This window comes from Protopterus annectens, chromosome 1.part1 (assembly GCF_019279795.1).
Source record: "Protopterus annectens isolate FY-2018-M chromosome 1.part1, PAN1.0, whole genome shotgun sequence".
Lineage (NCBI taxonomy): Eukaryota > Metazoa > Chordata > Ceratodontiformes > Protopteridae > Protopterus > Protopterus annectens.
This window is the reverse complement of record NC_056726.1, coordinates 1555230756-1555251828: the sequence shown is the minus strand read 5'-3', so window position 1 is coordinate 1555251828 and position 21073 is coordinate 1555230756. Positions and strand designations below refer to the sequence as shown.

At 43.6% G+C, this 21073-nt stretch overlaps 1 protein-coding gene across 1 annotated transcript in view; it reads left to right on the top strand.

Annotated features, from left to right (window-relative positions):
- The window catches only part of CLIC4 (chloride intracellular channel 4), a 1305478-nt gene that overhangs the window by 965866 nt on the left and 318539 nt on the right, over positions 1 to 21073 (top strand). The window contains exon 5 of the mRNA XM_044083084.1: positions 20235 to 20416. Within this exon, the coding sequence (XP_043939019.1) occupies positions 20235 to 20416 (182 nt within the window). The remainder of the gene's footprint in view (positions 1 to 20234; positions 20417 to 21073) is intronic.

The window sequence follows — 21073 nt, the reverse complement described above, 5'->3', positions numbered from 1 at the left end:
ATGGACAACACCACGGTTATGTGGTACATAAACAAGCAAGGGGGTACACATTTTTACCCCCTCTGCAGACTAGCCATGTCATTGTGGAACACGGCTTTGAGCTACCAAGTGCAACTACAAGCTCAATTCCTGCTAGGAAAACTGAATACACTGGCAGACGGACTAAGCAGAAATCTCATGGACCCACACAAGTGGAAACTGGAACCACAGATTTTCAGGATGTTGACAAGCAAATGGGGGAGCCCAGACATAGATCTATTTGCCTCCCCCCAGAATAACCAGTTAGACAAATTTTGCACATGGACTCCTCACAAAAAAGCCTGGAAGGTGGATGCTCTGTCCTCTGCCTCTGCTCTCCAAAGTTCTGCTAAAAGTCCAACAGGACAAACCAAGAATGATTTTGATTGCTCCAGACTGGCCTTGCCAACACTGGTACCCACTTTTGTGCAGTGTGTCACAAATATCTCCGTGGCACCTGCCTTAGACACCTTCTCCAAATTCTGCACCCTCAGCTCCCAACATTGAACCTTGCAGCTTGGCTAATCACTTAAATTCACCCTTAGCATCCCTCAGCAAACCTGTGATGGATGTCATCTTGGAGGCGAGAAGACCTAGTACTAGAAAATCTTATGCTGACAAATGGAAAATAATCTGTGCCTGGAACCAATCTTTAGGGATGACCACAGCAGTGCCCAATTTACCTCAGATTTTGCAATACTTAACTGAGATGCTTCACAAGGGCCTTTCTTTTTCCTCTATTAAAATCCACGCTTCAGCTATTTCAGCTCACTATAACACAGAACCACCTCTCTTTTCCCATCCCCTAATCAAGCAGTATATCAGAGGGGCAAAGAACTTGAGGCCACCCAGGAGAGCTCCTACCCCTGCCTGGGACCTTAGCTTTGTTTTGGAAAAGTTCACTTTACCTCCTTTCGAGCCAGCTGCTACTGCATATTTAAAATTTCTTTCTTGGAAAACAGCTTTCCTATTAGCAATCACTTCAGCTAGAAGAATATCTGAATTACATGCCCTTATGGAAGTGGAGCCTTTCATCATCTTTCATGCGGACAGGGTATCTCTGAGGATCAATCCATCCTTCATGCCCAAGGTGGTTTCCAGTGTGGCTCTTAACCAATTCATTCATTTGCCAACCATCTACCCCAGTACACAGAACAAAGGGGGATGGATTCTGCATTCCTTGGACGTGCACAGACAACTTCGATTTTACTTGAACTGAACTAAATTTCGAAGAAAATCTGAACAATTGCTAGTGGCATTTGCTGCTGGGGCAGAGGGGAAGGCTATTTTGAAACAAACCATTTCTAAATGGATAAGCCATTGCATTCATTTCTACTATAAGCACCATGGAAAACCTATCCCCCAGGGGATCAGATCTCAATACACCAGGGCTGCATCTACTTCTGCAGCCTTTCTCAGAGGTGTTCCTACCAGGGATATTCTAGAAGCTGCTACCTGGAGTTCAGTGCATACCTTCACCACACATTATCACGTACCAATTTTCTCTAAATTCAGAGCTTGCTTTGCCACTGCTGTCTTGCAGGGCCTTATAGCTGGTCCTAATGCTGTATAAATCCATCCTCCCAACTATAGCTTTGGAAATCTACCCAAATGTAATGACTGCAACAGTGAAACATGAAGAACATAGTACAGTTGTGTACACTTACCATAAATGTAGATGTTTGAGTGTATTCACTGTTGCAGTCCTGGTTAGCCTCCCTTCAGCCCCCTGTTTTTCTCTTACTATAACTCTACTTTCTTTTACTATGCTTAAAAGCCTTTTTGGTGTATTTGCTTTTGGTTGGAGGTATATTTTTGTGTTTTTAATTTTATTTGCTCCCCATTTGGGGGGAACCTGACATCTGGGGCAAGAAAAACTGATGTAATGGTGTCGGCTGCATGTTTTATACCCCTGATGTCCTGACATCGTGGAAGAAGGGACAGCAACCGACACAAGACCCAAGACTTTGTTAATCAGGCCGACTGAGGGCAACCTGCCAGAAGATTACCCAAATGTAATGACTGCAACAGTGAATACACTTGAACATCTACATTTATGGTAAGTGTACACAACTGTACTTTGTTAGCCTAGTATATAGCTATTAACTATGAACTATAGATGTTCTTCGTGTTTCACTGTTGTAGTCATTACATTTGGGGTATCTGCTTGCAGTAGCCCTCAGTCAGCCTGATTATCAAAGTCTTGGGTCCTGCGTCAGTTGCTGTCTCATCTTCCATGATGTTAGGTAGTCAGGGGTATAAAGCATGCAGCCGACGCCATTACATCAGTTTTTCTTGCCATGCGGTGCCCGAAGCAGAAGCAGTTCGCAAGTGCCGGTTGGCCGACTCCTGAAATTTTCGTTTTCAAGTTTCAGAACCAAAGTCTTCAACTAAGCTAAGTATCCCATTGGGGAAACTTTTTCTTGCTCTAAACTGATGTCAATAAAAGTTAATAATTGTATTTCTTGTGGAAAGCAAATACCTCATAAAGATTTTCATTTGTACTGCATTCTTTGCTTAGGCCCTGACCACGACATACCTCGCTGTCGGTTTTGTGCCTTATTTAAACAATGGACTATTTGTTGTCGGTTTATTTACGTTTCAAAATATTTTGGTACTCGTTTCAATTATCCAGATATGGCTTCGGTAAGCCACCCGACTACCGACATTCCGAAAAAACGCAAAGATAAAGACAGAGACAGACCGCATAGGTCCAAAGCTGCCGATGCTTCTCCTAAGCTAGTCGCCAGTTCGCCGGTACTCATTGAGGCGCTTACGCAGCCCCTGATACCCACTACTTCAGATTTGCAGGCCTCTACTGAGACCCATTCGGAGTCCGGTATGCCGCAAGATGCTTCAACTGTGGAACCTGCAGATGTCTCTACCTTGGATGGGTCCAGAGCCGCTGTGTAGGCACCGGCTTCTGAGGGTGTATTCAGGCCTACTGACTTGCATATTAAACCGATGCCATCTTCTTTTTCGAGGCCTAAAACTCGATCCATGCCTAGAGAACCGATGTCCAGACTGCATGGTCAGGCCTCTATGCCTAAAAAACAAATGATAAGAATGGCTGAAGACCTTATTACTCTAATCAGGGGAAGCCACCCTTCCCCCTCTTAGAGGTGTAGGACTGAGTTTCCTAATGATTCTTCTGATCAGGACTCTGAAATTTCTGTTTTCTCTGATGACCAGGATTTACCCTTATCTACCTATGAGGATTATGATGCAGAGGACTCTATTCTCTCTGCTTCCCCTCCAGAGGATTTATCTTTTTCTCTTTTGGTGAAACCTTGCATACTCTTAGGGAGCAGTTTCACTGGGAAAGCCAGGATTACTCTGATTCTAAAAAGAGGCTTAGGGATTTCTTACTCCTGCCCCAACACAGGACTTTAGCTACCCCCCCTGTGTTGGACATTGTTGATGATGCCTTTTCGGAATCTAGCTTGGCCCCTGACTCTTTACCTCCAGCTCCCAGAAAACCTGATAGATATTTCAGGGTTCCTGAGTTTCACAAGTTCCTCTTTAAAAATCCTACTGTGGATCCTGAGACCATTTCACAGGGACCCAAGGGCATTAGGCTACTACTGCCAAAAATCCTACCCCCTCTGATAGAGATTCCAGGGTGCTGGATAGATGGGGTAAGAAGGTATACACTTGTGCAACCTTGGCCATTACGGCTTAAACTGCCAGTTTCATATGTTAAAGTATCAGCAGGATATTATTGGATTGCTTAAACAGAAAATTATGTTGATTCCTGGCTGTGCTGAAAATAAAGATTTACAGATTTTAATGCATTCTGCTGAACAAGTTGGAAAACATACTTTGCAATGTGGTTTTGATTCACTAGAGGCATCTTGCAGGGCTGCTGTCACTGGGTCTGTACTTAGAAGGCATGCTTGGCTTAAGCAGCAATCTTTGCCAGAACATGTTAAAACTAAATGGCTGGATGCTCCCTTAAACCAAGTCCGCCTGTTTGGCAACAAAGCAGAAGAAGTGCTTAAAAAGATGGAGGAAAAAGCTAAATCTATGCAAACTGTTAAAGATTTCCTCCAAGTACAGCCCCCCAGATTTAGTAGGCATTGGCCCTCTAAAAATTGGTCCTTTCCTGCTTCTTCCAAGCCTTCTCAGTCCAAACCCAGAAGCAGCAGAACACCCAGGCTTCAGTCCCAAAGTGCTCACAGGACTAAGCAGTGGGGGGCTCCACTTCCAAAGCAGGGAGTGGTAAGACTACCCCCCTATGGTAAACTGTCTCACTGACTTAACTTTAAATCTTCCAAGCCCTGCACAACTGCCTGTTCCTTTAGGGGGAAAGGTTGCCCTGCAGGCAAAAAATTGGGAACTCATTACCCAGGACAAATGGGTTTTAAATATAGTTTCCCAAGGATACAGATTTGACTTTCACTCCTTACCAACCCCAAACGGTTGGCCAGATCTACCCTCAAATCAGTGGGCAGAGGCTCAAAAGCAAATTCTCTCTCTCTTAAGCATCAGGGCTATTCAGCCTGTTGCAGAAGAGGAAAGGGGACAAGGTTTCTACTCAAGACTTTTCCTTGTACCCAGAAAAGAAAACTCCTGACGTCCTATCCTGGACCTCTCTATCCTAAACACATTCTTGGTGATCCCAAAATTCAAGATACTAACTCTTCACCAGCTGCTTCCAATGCTAGGGAAGGATACATGGTTGGCAACACTGGATTTAAAGGAAGCCTACCTGCACGTCCCAATAAGGGAATCTTGCAGAAGATACCCATGCTTCAAAGCAGGCTACAGGTGCTATCAGTTCTCTGCACTGCCCTTTGGCTTATCTACTGCGCCCAGGGTATTCACAAAAGTGCATAGCTCCAGTCATTGCATTTTGCAGGCAAAGAAATATCCAAATATATCCATACCTGGACGATTGTCTAATTCAGGCAGAAAGCCAGGACATACTATTGAATCATCTGGCGTTTGTACAAAAATTGCTAACTTCTCTGGGGTACACCATAAAAGAAATCACATCTTGTACCCTGCCAACAAATTGTATTCTGGGAGCAAGTTTTAACAGAACTTCCCAGATGGCTTTTCTCACGCCAGAGAAGCAAGTTAATTTGACAGTCTACTTCAAACTACTGGCCACAAAGACCCAGCTATCTGCAAGGAAAATACTGCATGCCCTGAGGCTCGTGGCCTCCTGCATTCTCTTAATTCCATATGCAAGACTGCATATGAGGAAACTACAATGGTATCTAAAAAGCCTATGGTGTCAACATTCAGGATCTAGAATCAATGATTCCTATCATACCTTGTCTACCTGGCAGCCTGGCTAATTACTTGATCTCTCCGTTACCATCCCTCAGTAAGCAAGTGTTGGATGTCATTCTGGAGGCGAGGAGGCCTAGTAATAGAAAACCCTATGTTGAAAAATGGAAAAGATTCTGTTCCTGGAAACAAACTCTGGATGGGCACAGCAGCGCCCAATTTACCTCAGATTCTTCAATACTTAACGGAGATGCTTCACAAAGGCCTTTCCTTTTCCTCCATCAAAATTCATGCCTTGGCCATTTCAGCTCATTACAGCACAGAACCACCCCTCTTCTCTCATCCACTGCTGAAGTAGTTCCTCAGAGGGGCCAAAAACGTAAGACCAGACAGGAGAGGCCCTACACCAGCCTGGGACCTTAACTTTGTATTGGAAAAACTCACTCTACCTTTTGAGCCAGCTGCAAATGCAGAGTTGAAATTCCTTTCTTGGAAAACAGCCTTCCATTTAGCCATCACTTCAGCAAGAAGGGTGTCTGAATTACAGGCCCTCATGGCAGTGGAGCCTTTCATCATTTTTCATGCAGACAGGGTGTCCCTCAGGACCAGTCCCTCCTTCATGCCTAAGGTGGTATCCAGTGTGGCCCTTAATCAGTCCATTCATTTGCCAACCTTCTTTTCTAATCCACAGAACAAAGGGGAATGAATACTGCACTCCTTAGATGTGCACAAACAACTTAGATTTTATTTGGACAGGACTAAACCTTTCAGGAAATCTGAACAGCTGCTGGTTGCGTTTGCTGCAGGGGCAGAGGGGAAGGCCATTTCAAAGCAAACCATTTCTAAATGGATAAGCCATTGCATTCATTTCTGCTATAAGCACCATGGAAAACCTTCCCCACAGGGGATTAGACCACATTCAACTAGGGCTGCATCTACATCTATAGCCTTTCTCAGAGGTGTACCTACCAAGGACATTCTAGAAAGCTGTTACCTGGAGTTCTGTACATACCTTCACCAAGCATTACCATTTGCCAATTTTCTCTAAATCCAGAGCTGGCTTTGCCACTGTAGTCTTGCAGGGCCTTATAGCTGGTCCTAATGCTATCTAATTTCCTCCTCCCATAGTTAGCTTTGGGAGTCTACCCAAATGTGATGACTGCAACAGTGAAACACGAAGAACATAGTACAGTTGTGTACACTTACCATAAATGTAGATGTTCGAGTGTATTCACTGTTACAGTCCTAGTTACCCTCCCTCCAGCCCCCTGACTTCTATTGGCTATACCTCTACTCTTGCTTACTTTGCTTAAAGCTTTATGGTGTATTTGCTTTTTTGTTGGAGGTATAACCTTGTGTATATATTTAATTGCTTCCCATTATGGGGGCACCTGGCATCTGGGTCAAGAAAAACTGATGTAATGGCGTCGGCTGCATGCTTTATACCCCTGACTACCTGACGTCATGGAAGATGAGACAGCAACCGATGCAGGACCTAAGACTTTGATAATCAGGCCGACTGAGAGCTACTGCAAGCCGATAACCCAAATGTGATAACAGCAACAGTGAATACACTCGAACATCTACATTTATGGTAAGTGTACACAACTGTACTTTTTGCATGGGAGGTGAAGACCTTAACCATTATACCAACTGGTCTCTCCAGTATTCATAATCTCAGCCTATTCCCCACAGCAGGGTTGTGATAGTGAGGAAAAGAGTGCGTTCAGACAGCAGTTGCAGGACTTACTAGATACAGCAGGACAACGCAAATTTTTTGTTGGTAATGGGTAACTTGAATACACATATTGGGATAGACAGAACAGGATATGAGGACTGTCTGGGTCCATATGGGTAAAGCAACAGGAATAAAGAAGGAGAAGCCATTCTAGACTTCTGTCTGGCAAATGGCTTGATAGTAGCCAATCCATGTTTCAGAAAGAGAGACAGTCACAAGATCACATACAAGAGTATCCAACATGCAACTCGGGTAGACTTCCTCCTAGTAAGGAAAAGACACTGAGGTAGAATCCATGATTGCAAAATCATCCCCACTGAAACAGTCAGATCACAGCATATACCACTAGTTGCCACAATCAGCTGCAAGCAGTGGTCAGAGAAGGCTCTAAGGTCAACAGAGAACAGGCTGAAGACCTAGAAGTTGACTGGAGAGAAAGTACAACAGTTCAAGGAATTACTTAGGGCTCTAGCACCCCAAGGAGAGGAGGAAATAGGTGGAGTTGAACAAGAATTGCAGTGCCTAAAAACAGCATGTGTTAGGACTACAGAAATGATATGTGGCCGAGCCAGGTATGCAAATAAGATACATAAGGAAAGCTGGTGGTGGAATACAGAAGTCCAGGAAGTCATCAAAAGAAAGAAGGGGTGCAGGAAGAAGTGGGAGGTAGAAAAGACTGACCAGGCTAGGAAGGACTACTGGTTGGCTAACAAAGAAGCTATGAAAGAAGTTGTAGTAGCAAAGAATAGGGCATCAGAGGCACTCTAACAACTTCTGGAAAGTGACTCAGTAAGTAGCACAAAGAAACTATTTCAGGTTGCAAGGCAAAGACAGAAAGATAAAGGAGAGAATCAGACACCCTTCATAATGGATGCCATCAACAGCCTGCTCACCAGTCCGCAGGACATCAAAGGCAGATGGAAGGAGTATTTCCAGGAGTTTCCAAATGAAGAAAACTGCACAGAAGTTCTACTGCCCCAGAAACAGCCTACGATGAGAGAAGAAGAGGACCCCACCCTAGAAGAAGTAAGAACAACGCTAAGGAAAATGAAGTCAGGGAAAGCAGCAGGCTCAGATGATGTCACAACAGATATGATAAAGATGCTGAGTGAGATAGGGGAGAAATGACTCCTGAGGCTAGTAATAGCAGTATGGAGAGAGTGGCTTATCCCAGATGACGGGAGAATAAGCATACTCGTGCCAGTGCACAAGAACAAAGGGGACATCCTCAACTGTGGACAGTACAGAGGCATAAAACTTTTATCACATTGCATGTAAGTTCTGGAGAGGGTGATTGATAAATGGATATGCAGAGTAGTAGAAAGTAAGATGGAAAATGAGCAGTTCGGACTCGGATCAGGATGCAGCACAACAGACCCGATGTTTGCATGGGACAGATACTTGAGAAGAAGCTAGAGATGAGGAGAGGTTCAAACTGGGTACTCCTAGACTTGGAGAAAGCATATGACAAGGTCCCAAGAAAGCTGATCTGGGCAGTACTGGAGTGGTTTGAAGTCCCAGAAACATTGGTAGAATTAGTGCAGGCTATGTAAAAGGACCCAATGACTCAAGTATGAACAGCGTTCAACCTCACAGAGGGTTTCCTAGCAGGAGTGGGTTTACAGCAGGGTTCAGCTCTTAGCCCACTTCTGTCCATGCTGGTGAAGGACTACATTAGCAGACAGGTCGGAGGAGACAGATCAACAAAGTTGCTGTATGCAGACAATGTGGCATTACAGGCTGACTCTGAGCTAGAACTTCAGCAAAGCATAGGAGAGTGTAATGCAAAACTGAAGGCACATGGGATGAAACTAAGCACAGATAAGACAGTGGTAATGTCAGCAAATTGGGGGAAATCAGAAGAAGCTGAGAACAGAGATAGAAGGGAAGATAGTGGAACAGGTAAAAGGTTCAAGTATGTGGAAGGGGTGGTTGAGGAGAAGGGAAGTCTGAATGAAGTGGTCAAAGCTAGAATCAGAGGGGCTACAGCCAGCTAACATAGAGTATCAGGTGTAGTCTATGACAGAAGAATGCCAAAGAAGCTGAAAAGTAAGGTGTACAAGACAGTGGTGTGACCAGCAAGTACAGAAACCTGTTCAGTAAAGGCAGAACAGTTGAAGACGCTAGAGGTGATGGAAATGAAGTGCCTGAGAAGGGTGGTAGGATGCACACTGTGGGACAGATGAAAACTTTAGTTCAAGCCATACCATCCAGATCTGATAGCTGTTAGAATGTTCTCATTTCTAGCATACTAATATCTGCCCTGTTCCCTACTTTTAAATCATTAACATTGTATCTGATATTGTCAATCTTTCCATAATCCTTGACTGCGGGTTCAGTTCCAAGCCTCAGAACCGACTCGGCTGTTATTCCAACTTACGCCTTCCGAAAACTCAAGCTAAGCTCTGCCTATAATGCTTCTCACAAAATCACTTCAGATCTTGTTTGCCACTTCATAGTGCCAAACGCCTTCTCTCCTCTGAGCTCTCAAGTGACAGCAATAACTTTATAAAACTGTAACTTTGACCTTTTTCTTCTTAAATCTACTTTCCCTTTCAATTTCTACTACCCACTCCTCTTTTAAATAGTTTACCTGCTGTGTGTGTGATCTATTACTTTAATCTACCGTTTTGGTAATCTTTTATCATTGTTGTTACTTTGCCCCTTTATCCTACTGGTATTTCTTAAAGTATCATTGTTGGTGCATCCTTCCTGCCTTTAATTAGTTTTATTTTTTTTTTTAACAGCCCAAACCAAATAGTTAGGTGTTGTAGTAGACATTAACATGAAATTTGACATTCATATAGCCCAAACTATTAAAAAAATCCACAAAATCTCGGCCTCCTGTATAGGAACAAGAAATTCTTAACAAACAGTACAAAAGTCACTATTGCAAGAACATACCTTTTGTCAACGCGTTTATATGCCTCTCCAATCTTAACTAACCTCTGCAAAACCGACCTAGCCAGACCCGAAGCCTGTTATAACAAAATCTCCAAATTTGCCACCAATACCCCATACAAGTCTCATCACTGTTTATCAGTTAAGCAGCTCTCATGGCTTGAACTCCCTCAACTCCTGCACTATAATCAACTAAACTTCGCACATAAAATTCTCTATCAACCAGATAATTTCCCTGCTCTCAAAGATATCGTCCAACCCTATACCTCTTCAAGACCCCTCCGCTCTAGCAGCAAACCACTTTTACAAGTCACTAAAGTTAAAAACTCAACAGGTGAATCTCTCTTCTCCAAGTATACCTCTAAACTCTGGAATAGTCTACCTAATGCACTAGTAGCTAACACTTCTACAGTACTATTCAAAAAACTTCTGAAAGCACACCTTACAAACTCCTGGCTCTGCTCCTGCAACTCCCCTGGCTAACCTACTCTTTGCTTTCATCAAAGTTTTCTTCCAACCCTCCCCACTAGTTATACTAACCACTATGGAAGAGCACATGTCAACTGTATGTAATTCTATGCAAATATTCATCTATGAATACTACTAATACTACGGGCACTCATAAAATCGTCTAAGGCCAGCTTCGAGAGAAAAATTGCACAGGACACTAAGGATAATCACAAGGCTTTCTTTAGTTATGTTAGGAACCTGGGTGGGAATTCCCAGATATGCTCAGAATTAGTCCAAAATGATAAAAAAATACATTGAACCCACAGACATTGCCAACATCCTAGCTATCCTAGCTGACAGGTTCAGCGCAACCCCCCCCCCCCACCAAAAGGGCAAATATCTATCCCAGCAGAGTGCTGCCCCCCTGACATCTCAGATTCTCAGGTAAGAGCCACCCTCTCCAAAGCAAAAAACACAGCATCAATGGGACCAGACGGTGTCCCGGGCTGCGTCCAACATGAACTCCAAGAAGAGCTAAACCCAAACATAAAACTACTGTTCAATCTCAGCCTTACTACAGGATATGTACCCAAAGAGTGGCGTACAGCAACAGTGGTCCCTCTCCACAAAGGTGGTGCCTCAACGGATCCTGGAAACTATCGCCCCATAAGCCTGACTAGCTTGGTCTGCAAAGCTATGGAAAGGATCATCATGGACCTCATAAATAAAGATATTGGGGACCTACAGACACTGGATCCTACCCAGTTCGGCTTTGTTAAGGGCAGATCCTGCCTCTTAAACCTGGTCGATTTCTTTAAAACAGTCACCAAGGCCATTGACGAGGGGAAGGTGGTCCACACAGCCTACCTGGACCTTGCAAAAGCCTTCGATACAATACCCCACTCGGGCATTATAGATAAGCTCACCAGCTTAAATATAAACCCCTATGTCACTAGATGGGTTGCAAACTGGCTCAAGGACAGAACCCACATGGTTAGAATTGCTGGAGCCATGTCAGACTCCAAACCAGTTACAAGTGGCGTCCCACAAGGCTCAGTCCTGGGACCTCTCTTGTTCGGTATATATTTCTCGGAGGTACAGGCCAACACGGAAGGACTGTGGCTGACCAAGTTCGCAGATGACTGCAAACTGGGCGCCATAATCGACTCTCCAGCCGACACAAGCATCCTCCAAAAGGGCCTCATAGAAACAGACAACTGGTGCCTGAGCCATGGCCTCAAGCTAAACACCAAAAAGTGTATGGTCATCCCCTTTGGCAAAAACAAAGTGCCCACAAATTACCACATAGGTGGTAATCCATTAAGTACAGAAGAAGTAATTAGGGACCTGGGGACCCAAGTTGATAGCAATCTCTCATTTGACAACCACGTGGCCAAAGTGGTTAGAAAAAATTTTATATAGCCCACCTAATCATGAAGGGATTCACATCTAGATCAGGGGAGGTCATCGTGCCTCTTTACTCATCCCTCATCAGGCCCATAATTGAGTACAATGCCCCTTTTGGGATGTACCTTACCAGACACCTGCAGCAACTGGAAAGACCCCAAAAGTACCTCACCAAGAGGATCAAAGGGCTCAAACAGATGCCATTACTGCCCCGTTAAAGAAACTCCAGCTCTACTCAGTGGCATACCGCCTGCTCAGAGGCGATCTGTGCCTGACGTATAAAGCCATGTCCAACCCGGAATTAATGGACATGCTGCACCTCAGAAAATCCAAATCCCATCGAGCTACGCGCTCGAGAGACTTGAACCTCAGCACTGAAATAAATAGGACATGCTGGAGGGACAGATTCATAACCCAGAGGCTCCCTTCACTCTGGAATAAAATCCCAGTCCAGGTTAGGCAGAGTCCCTCATTGACTCTCTTCAAGAGAAATCTTGATGAGTGGATGGGAGATCATAGGTTTACCCCAGGTATCACTTCTGTGTCACTGTTAGACAGAGGCACAGTATACTAACCTCGAAAAAGGGCATAGCAAAATTAATTTAAAATGGGTGGCGAAAGCCAAACACACTCTGGCTAGGCTTATAAATGCCCTAGGGCAGATAGCCTAGTATGAACCTATGAACCTATGTCTATTCAGATCATCGTAAGTGTATTCTTAAGCTTTGTCTACAACAGTAAACATCTTGACTGATTTGGTATTCACCCAAAAACTGTCTTGTTATAATTACTGTTACACTGTTAATGTTCTTTTACCTCTATTTTCTGTGTAATCTAAAAATGCTATTTAATCAATGTTTTCTATGTAAATTGTTTATTAAGCTTTTCTTGCCGTGCCTCCGCAAAAGAAGGACATGTGTTCAGTCTGACTTTCCTGGTAAACAAATGTTAAATAAATAAATAAAAATAAACATAAAAGCCTTTCTATAATTTGTTCTTGTTTCTTGGTGCGTGTGTGTGAGTGTGGCCTTTTTGTCATGACAGACAAGCCTGTTAAAGGGACTTCTGGCTTCAAAAGGTGCCAGAAATGTGACAGGAAGCTTCCTAATTCAGATGGACACACTCTTTGTGTCTATTATTTAGTGGTAGTACATTTACAAGAGGACTGTGCAATTTGTCACAGTTTTAGCCATAAGGCTTTAACTGACCACAGAAATAAGTTTATTCTGAAAGGTCTTCTTAAATCAGTCTTTGAAGAGGCCTTATCTGGTCTCAAAACAGAGGCAAGTTCACCTTCTTCCTCATGTAAGACAAAGAAAAGAAGTCAGTTGGTTCTGACACGTTCTTCTGAACCGCCAAGTAAAATGGCCAAGGCTCCCATGGTTCCTAGAGTTTCCTCGGAATCGGTGGGTCAAGTGACTCAGTCTTCTGTACCGTCGATACCTGTTTCTGAACCGACTTCATCGCCACTGATGTCATTGTTGCCTGTTTCTGCACCGACTACTTTGGCACCGATGTCAGTTACAGACTCGTTGTCTTTTTCGATGCCGACCAAAACCATGGAACCAAAGGAGTTTTCATTTAAAAACTTACTACGCACCAGATATTCACCTATAGTGGATACTTTTGTGGACCGTCCTCCCAGTCCTTTTTTGGAGAAATGTCCACCCACATCTCCTTCATTCTCTCCTGTGTGATCCACTAAGAATCTAACCGAATCTGATATCATGAGACTGGTGGATCAGCTCCTTGCGGCAAGTGGATTGCCTCCTTCCACAATTCCTGGAAGTGTTAGCTCTGGAATGTTGCCTTCTTCCACTTCAGCCTTTATTCTTCCTTCGACTCCAGTGGAGCTTTCGGATCCGCTGGTACTGACCTTCCTGGCTTTGACTGTTTCGGTGCCAATCAGAGCGCCTTCTCTGGCCTCAATACCTGTCCTGGGTTCTTAGGGTTTGTCCAATCCAGAGACCTCCCAGGGTCGGGGCTTCGTTGCCGGTTCCGAAGGGCAGGGTTCGACTTCGATCCTTTTGGAGCCCTCCATGCCCCTGGGCACTTTGGCATATGTAAGCTCGACTCTGGTTTTGGATGCAGCCTCTTTAGTGTGGGGTGGGACCACAGTTTTGAAGGAGTCTATTCGGTTCCAGGCTCCTATCCCTCGATTGGGGGGGGGGGGGTGCTGCCTTGCAGGCCATGGAAAGGGCCTTGTCCATTGTGGGCAAACAGTCTGTGTCCCCCCTTGTCGGACCAAACGTCTTGTCTTTCCCCTCGACTAGAGCTTCTGCCAGTCTCTTCCCTGGGACAGAGGGCACAAAAGACTCCGGATCAAACCACAGTGACTATGACTTCTTCAGATACCTCCCTGGAACACTCCACCAAAGAGGTACCTTCGAATAGAAAGTTCAAAAGGAAAGCACGTGGACTCCCCAGAAGAGTCCTACACAGAAGATACAGATTTCGATGAGGGGGGAGGGTCCCTTAAGTCACTTCCTGAATACGTTCCCTTCAGGGACATCCTAGAGATCCTTAAACAGAGGGGTGGCTGGACTTCCCTCCAGCCTTCCTTAGAGGAATTGGTATACCTAGAGGCTTTTCGTGCCCAACTGTCTACCTCTTGGATCTCTCTGCCTGCTGACAATCTCATTAAGTTGATTGCTCAGCAGACTTGGAAGTTACCTGATTCTATCGAGCCAATTCCAAAGAAACCAGACCATATCCTTTCAGCCCCTCAGGATCAGCAACACTGGGCCAAGGGAATTCCTGTGGATGCCATGGTGGTAGCGCCAGCCACCAAGAAGGAACTTGCTGACGAAAGTCCCACTATCCATCCTCCTAACAAAGAGTCTAGGACAATGGATAGGTTTGGGAAGCAAATATACGCTTCATCGACCTTCACTCTCTGGTCCTTGAATTACATGGCACATTTTACCAAACTACAAAGAGATGTGGTTAAAGAGCTATCACATTCTCTTGCAGGAGCAGCAGCTGAAGGAGTTTGAGACAAAGTGGCTTCTCAGCTCGCCACCCTAGAATCCATTTCCAACTCATCCATTTGGCTAATTGTACATGCTGACGAAGGGACGAAAAGGGCAGTGGGTTCAGGTGTAGCCATCAGGAGACATGCCTGGATATGCTTATGTGATTTCTGGAGCAATTTAAGTCTTCTTTTGTCAGTGCTTCATTTGACGGGGCATCCCTATTTGGTCCCAAAGTTTAGGAGCCAGATGAAAGAAGGAAGACCTTTTCTGCCATGGGCGTACGTTTTTCCACTCCTCAATGGCCCTATTCCAGGAACCAGAGAAGTGGGAGACTATGAGGACTCATATGGCAGCAACTTTCCCTGGGACAGAAGGGGGAGTAACAATGGAAGATGCCATACAAGAGGCAGAAGTGTTCAGCAGAATCAGGGTTCCAGGGATTCTTTCCCTGGTAATTCCTTTCAGCGCTTCTGAAATGAGGCCTAATTGCCTTCCTCTGGACGCAGTCGGGGGGGGTGATTATCCCTGCAACAATCTGTCTGGCTAAGGATAACTGTGGACAATTGGGTGCAGATGATTATAACCAGAGGTTACAATATCCCTTTTTCAAGACAACCAAAAAGGCTAAGAAGAACCCCAGATGTTCTACCCAGTCACAAGGATGCAGCAGTCTTAAAAATACAAAAACTGCATGACAGAAGAGTCATCCAAGCAGTCCCACCAGACTAGAGAGGATCTGGGATTTACTAAAGATTCTTTTTAGTGCCTAAGTAAACAGGTTACTAGAGACCAATTTTGAATCTCAGTCAATTGAACAAATCAGTTCAGCAAACCAAATTCCAGATGGTCTCAGTTCAGTCTATACTTCCATTCCTGGAAAAAGATGAATGGATGTGCTCAATAGATCATCAGGATGCGTATTACCATATAAAAATGGACAAGCAGTCCAGAAGGTTTCTGCGCTTCAGGCTGGGATCCAGTCACTATCAGTTTAGGGCACTGCCCTTTGGTCTCACCACAGCCGTCAGGGTGTTCACCAAATGCATGGCAGTAGTAGCAGCTCACCTCAGACTGCTAGGATTCCGAGTGTTTCCATATCTAGACAACTGACTGCATACCGCTCCCACCAGGCATAAACTTGTAAAGGCACAAAATTACACTGTTCTCCTTTATTCTGACTTAGGAATCACTATAAACTGCGAAAAATCCCATTTAGAACCATCTCAACAGTTGGAATTCATTGGAGCTGTGCTCGATACAGTCACCAAAATTGCGTCTCTTCCCATAGAAAAAGAATAAGCTCACAAGTCAGTCAGCCAGATTATTCACAGCAAGAAAGTATCAGTGAGGCTCCTAGTACAAACTCTAGGGTCAGTCGCAGCCTCTATCACTCTCGTCCCTCTGGTGAGATATCACATGCAAAGTTTTCAATGGCTCCTGGCGTCCCAATGGTCCTTTCTAAATCAGCCAATGTCCCATTTGGTTATTATCACCAATCAATGCAAGGAAGACCTGAGTTGGTGGCTTCCCTCCAATGAAATTTTGTCAGGCCGTCCCTTTGTCCCTCCTCAATCCGAAGCCATAGTGACCACGGACATGTCTCAGATTGGGTGGGTGGGGGCTTTATCTGGAAAAGACAGTCCAAGATACTTGGTACCAGCTGGAGGCCAATTTACATATCAACTTTCTAGAGTTAAGGGCATTGTTGTTGGCGTTGCAGGCATATTAAGAAACCCTCCTCTTGGGAACAATTATGTCAGTAGTCTGGTACATCAACAAGCAAGGGGGAACCAGATCTTACCCTCATTGTCGAGAAGCTCTCAGAGTATGCAATGGGCAATATTGTCCGACCGCTTTCTAGTAAGAAACACACATTCCAGGGACCTCCAACATGATCGCAGACAAATTGAGCAGAACCATCCTAAAGCCTCATGAGTGGTCTCTCTATCCAGTGGTGGCAGAAAAGATATTCCTCCACTGGGGCTAACCTTGCTGTGACCTGTTTGTGTCCCCTTTGCACAACAAGTGCAGCAGTGACTTTGTCTTAACCCCCCCCCCCCAGGAGTCACCCAGAGACACTCTCCTTCACGATTGGCCCCCTGGTCTATTGTATGCTTTTCCCCCGATTCCTCTAATATACCAGTTTCTACAGAAAGCTAACAGGTTGAAGAACAGAATAATTGTCATAGCCCCATTCTGGCCTTGATGGGTCTGGTTTCCCTTCCTGTGGCCTCATCTGCTTCGGAAACCCTGGATATTGGACCCAGCTCTAGACCACTTGTCACACCACAGGGGCTGGTTCATCCGATTCTTCAGCATCTCAAGCCCACTCCATGGCTTCTCCAGTTCCCATGATTGCCAGGCATTCTTCTCTGACCTCCCCGGTCCATTGCATCATTCTAGCCCACCACAAACATTCAACAAGAAAATTGTACCCTAACAAGTGGCTAAAGTTTACTAAGTGGTCGTTAGACTCTAATCGTGACCCACATTCTGTGCCTGTTGATAGAGTTCTGGAGTTTTTGACTTTACTCTATGAAACAGGAGCATCGGCCTCTACTGTTTGAGTGCATCTTGCTGCAATCTCTAATTTTCATATTGGTTTAAATGGTTCATCCCTTATGTTCCATAAATTTTGCAAAGCTTTTTTGAAAGGAGCCTTAATACTCAGACCTCCGTATAAAGAACCCTCCATACCATGGGATTTGAATCTGGTACTTCAGTCTCTTATTTGTTATCCTTTTGAACCACCTGCCAGTTGTGACTTGAGGTTTTTGTCATGGAAAACTTTATTCTTGATAGCTATCACTTCTGCTAGAAGAATACCTGAAATTCAGGCGATATCCTGCAGATCTCTCTTTTTAGTCTTTCTTAACGACAGGAGCTCCCTGCAAACAAATCACTCCTTCGTATCGAAAGTTGTCTTCGAGTCAAATATCAATCAGAGTATACAATTCCCAGTCTTTTTTCCCAGCTTCTCCAATAAAGGGGAGTACTGTCTGCACTTACTAGATATGCACAGACAATTACATTTCTATCTTCACAGAACAAAGGCAATCAGAAAATCTGATCAGCTGTTTATTTCCTTTTCTTCAGTCACTTCGGGAAGTCGAGTCTCTAAAGTTACTCTAGCTTAATGGCTTAGTGATTGTATCACTTTGTCTATTACAAAAAGAGAGTGCACCTTCCAGGACCTGTAAAAGCCCATTCATTCTAAATAGCAGCTTCTGCAGTTTTTCATGCCAGAGCTTCTTTAGATGATATTTGTGCAGCAGCGACATGGGCATCTCCTCATACAGTTATTACGCATTACAAGCTGGACCTGGTCTCTAGGGGATGTGCATCAATCAGCTCAATGGTGCTCAGGAATATTCTTCCATCATGAGACCTCCCAAGCTTCAGGTACCTAGGGACACTGTCCCACAGGCAAGGATGATATGAAGATTGACAACATCGGATAAAGACGTTATGTCTTACCATAACGTTCCATCTGTGTTGTCCATCTTCACTAATCCTTGAGATTCCTCACCTCCTTCCCCCTGCCTTAGATCTCCTGGTGGATCAGATCTCTCCAAAGATTGACTTCCTTATAGAGAGACAGATATGGACTCTGATTCGTTATTTCCTGTCTATCACTATTGTTTGCAAACTCGATCTGAGGTGAATTTTGTGAGGAGCATTATGGGTAGAGCTTAGCTCGAGAGTTTTTGGAAGGCGAAAGCTGGAATAACGGCCGAGTTGGTTCCAAGGCTCGAACCGAGCCCACAGTCAAGGATTAGTGAAGATCGACAACACAGATGGAACGTTATGGTAAGACATAGCTTCTTTTGTGATGCACTAAACATAGTTCCCATGACAGCAATATAAGAGGGGCAAACTGAATAACCGTGACTTCTCAAGTTGACTGCTACATCAGCAAATGTATTTTATAATTTGTTTTCAGTAGTGGAATAAAGTATTAAAGTTGCACAAACTATATCTGTTTCTGGCGCTCCTTGGATCACTACTGTTGTAACTATTTTATTTCCTTGTACCTGATGTTGAATAATGAACTGCTAAGCTATAACCACTGATGAGTTAACTGGACATTGTTTGTTTTATCTTTGTGTGTTAAATCAAGCATGTTTGTCCTCATATACCTCATTTGTTTGTTTGGTAACTGGGTAAGTCCACATATCTAAGGGACCCTTTTCTAGTCATGGTATGAGGGTATTAAAAATGAATTGAGAAAATGTCTGGAACACTAAACTTCTTACAGTTCTCTTAAGCTCAAGAATTCAGTCCTGGCCCTATATATGTTTTCTGTCTTTTCCATTTCTGTCTTTTCTTTAAGCCTTTATCACTGACGTTGCAGCCTCTTCAAGTTACTTATACAGTGGCAAGTTTTTGCTAAGCAATAAATACAGCTTCCTGTTTAGTTGGCTAAGCTGCCACTTGCTGCCTTCAGGAAGGACCAGTCAGCTTACAAGTATTCATCCCAGACCCCCACCCCAAAATAATAAATAAAAATGTTTACAGTACATAAATGAGTTTGTAAGCCATCTTTGTAAATATTGTTAAAGGAAAATATATATAATGGAAAATGTTCTCTATTTAAATTCAAGGTGAATCTGTTAAACTACATTTAAAGCTATGGGTGCACTAAGGGCATTTTGTATTGCTGAGCATCCCCATATTGTCACATGGAAATTTCATAAGAATGTCATACCATTTTGGAGGCAGAGCCTTTTAAGGAATGTGAGAAAACAACCCAACAGGCTGGAAAGTAGTCAGTAGTAAAATGGTTAAAGTGTTCTTTCCAAGGAAATATGCCTGGTTCTTGGACAGAGTATTACTCATAAGTAACAAAAATGGTTTGCCTTTCTCTGATCAGATTGATTCAAAGCACCATATTAGCACACCTAAAGAATATCCCCCACTTCATCTGGTCCTTTTTCGCAGCTGGGACATAATATATAAATGGATGACAATTACTGCCATTTGCTTGTTGTGTTTTCTTGTCTTTGCACTGATTTATTCTTAACCTGATACAGGTTAAGATGTCGGTTGTACATTATTAGAATTGCCGTCAGACTGTAATATATTATTAATAAAGTTGTGTATGTCTTCCATTCTGCACTTTGCTTTCTTATTTTAATTTATAATTAAGTAGATCAACTGGCCCAGGGACACTTTCAGTCATGGACCAAGTCACATTAGTTACAGATAAATTGAACTCTCATAGCATTTACAGATGTATTACACAAGTGTCAGATAAAACAAACAGGAGATTGTTGGACAAACACGTGAAGAGCAGCTATTACAAAGATACTGAGGGTAACAGCGACAATAAAAAAAGAAAATTATTTGTCCAGAATATGTTGTAATAAATTGTACCCAAAACCAACACCTTTGTGCAATATTTAAAGTAAGTACCAGTAGTAGATATTGTTATGGTAACAATTTGAAAACTATAATTTCCTTCTAGATGTCATGATGGTTGTAATACCTTTCCTCCCTTTTGGCAGGCCTGGAGCGTACACTCCTAAAGACTTTGCAGAAGTTGGATGAGTATCTTAACACACCTCATCCAGATGAAATTGATGAGAACAGCATGGAAGACATCAAGGTGTCCAGTCGCAAGTTTCTTGATGGAGATGAGTTAACACTAGCTGACTGCAATCTTCTGCCAAAGCTGCATATTGTCAAAGTACGTGCATGTATGGAGTAAGAATGTCATAGTTTCCTGTTAAAAAAGTTCTAGTTCTAATTTTATACTAATGTCATGGCTGTAAGCCTTAGTATACGTTGCATAGCATATAAAGTACTTGTTAATAAGTACTACTCCATTCTTTAATTGTAAATAAAACTGCAGCATTAAACATCTTAACCTCTGGCAGTCTTTACTGTTCAAGTCTTTACTGTTCACTCCATCTTGGATAATATGGTAGAATGCAATAGAACTCTTGGGAAACTATAACCTGTTGTAGCTGACAGCAGAGAAGAGATGTTAGGAAACATATGGTGATGACTGAATCCCTTTCCATGGTGTCTGGTGGCTTTGTAGAGCTATTATTTCTGAAAAAGCAGAAGCCTGAGAAACAGAAAAGATCAAACACTGAGAGCCCCCCCCCCCCCCCCCCACACACACACACACACACGATGGTTCTTTGTCTTGGCATGACATCTGCTCCAGTCACAGACTGACTTTTTCTCTGTTCAATCCCATGTTCAGGTGGTCATGCTTCTGTACCAATGCATGCTGTAATGTCACATTTCAGCTAAATAAATGAGCGTGTCCCCTGAGCCTGTCAGTTCATTAGCTGCTCTCACGGTTCAGATCTGGACGTTTTGTTGGCAGAATGTG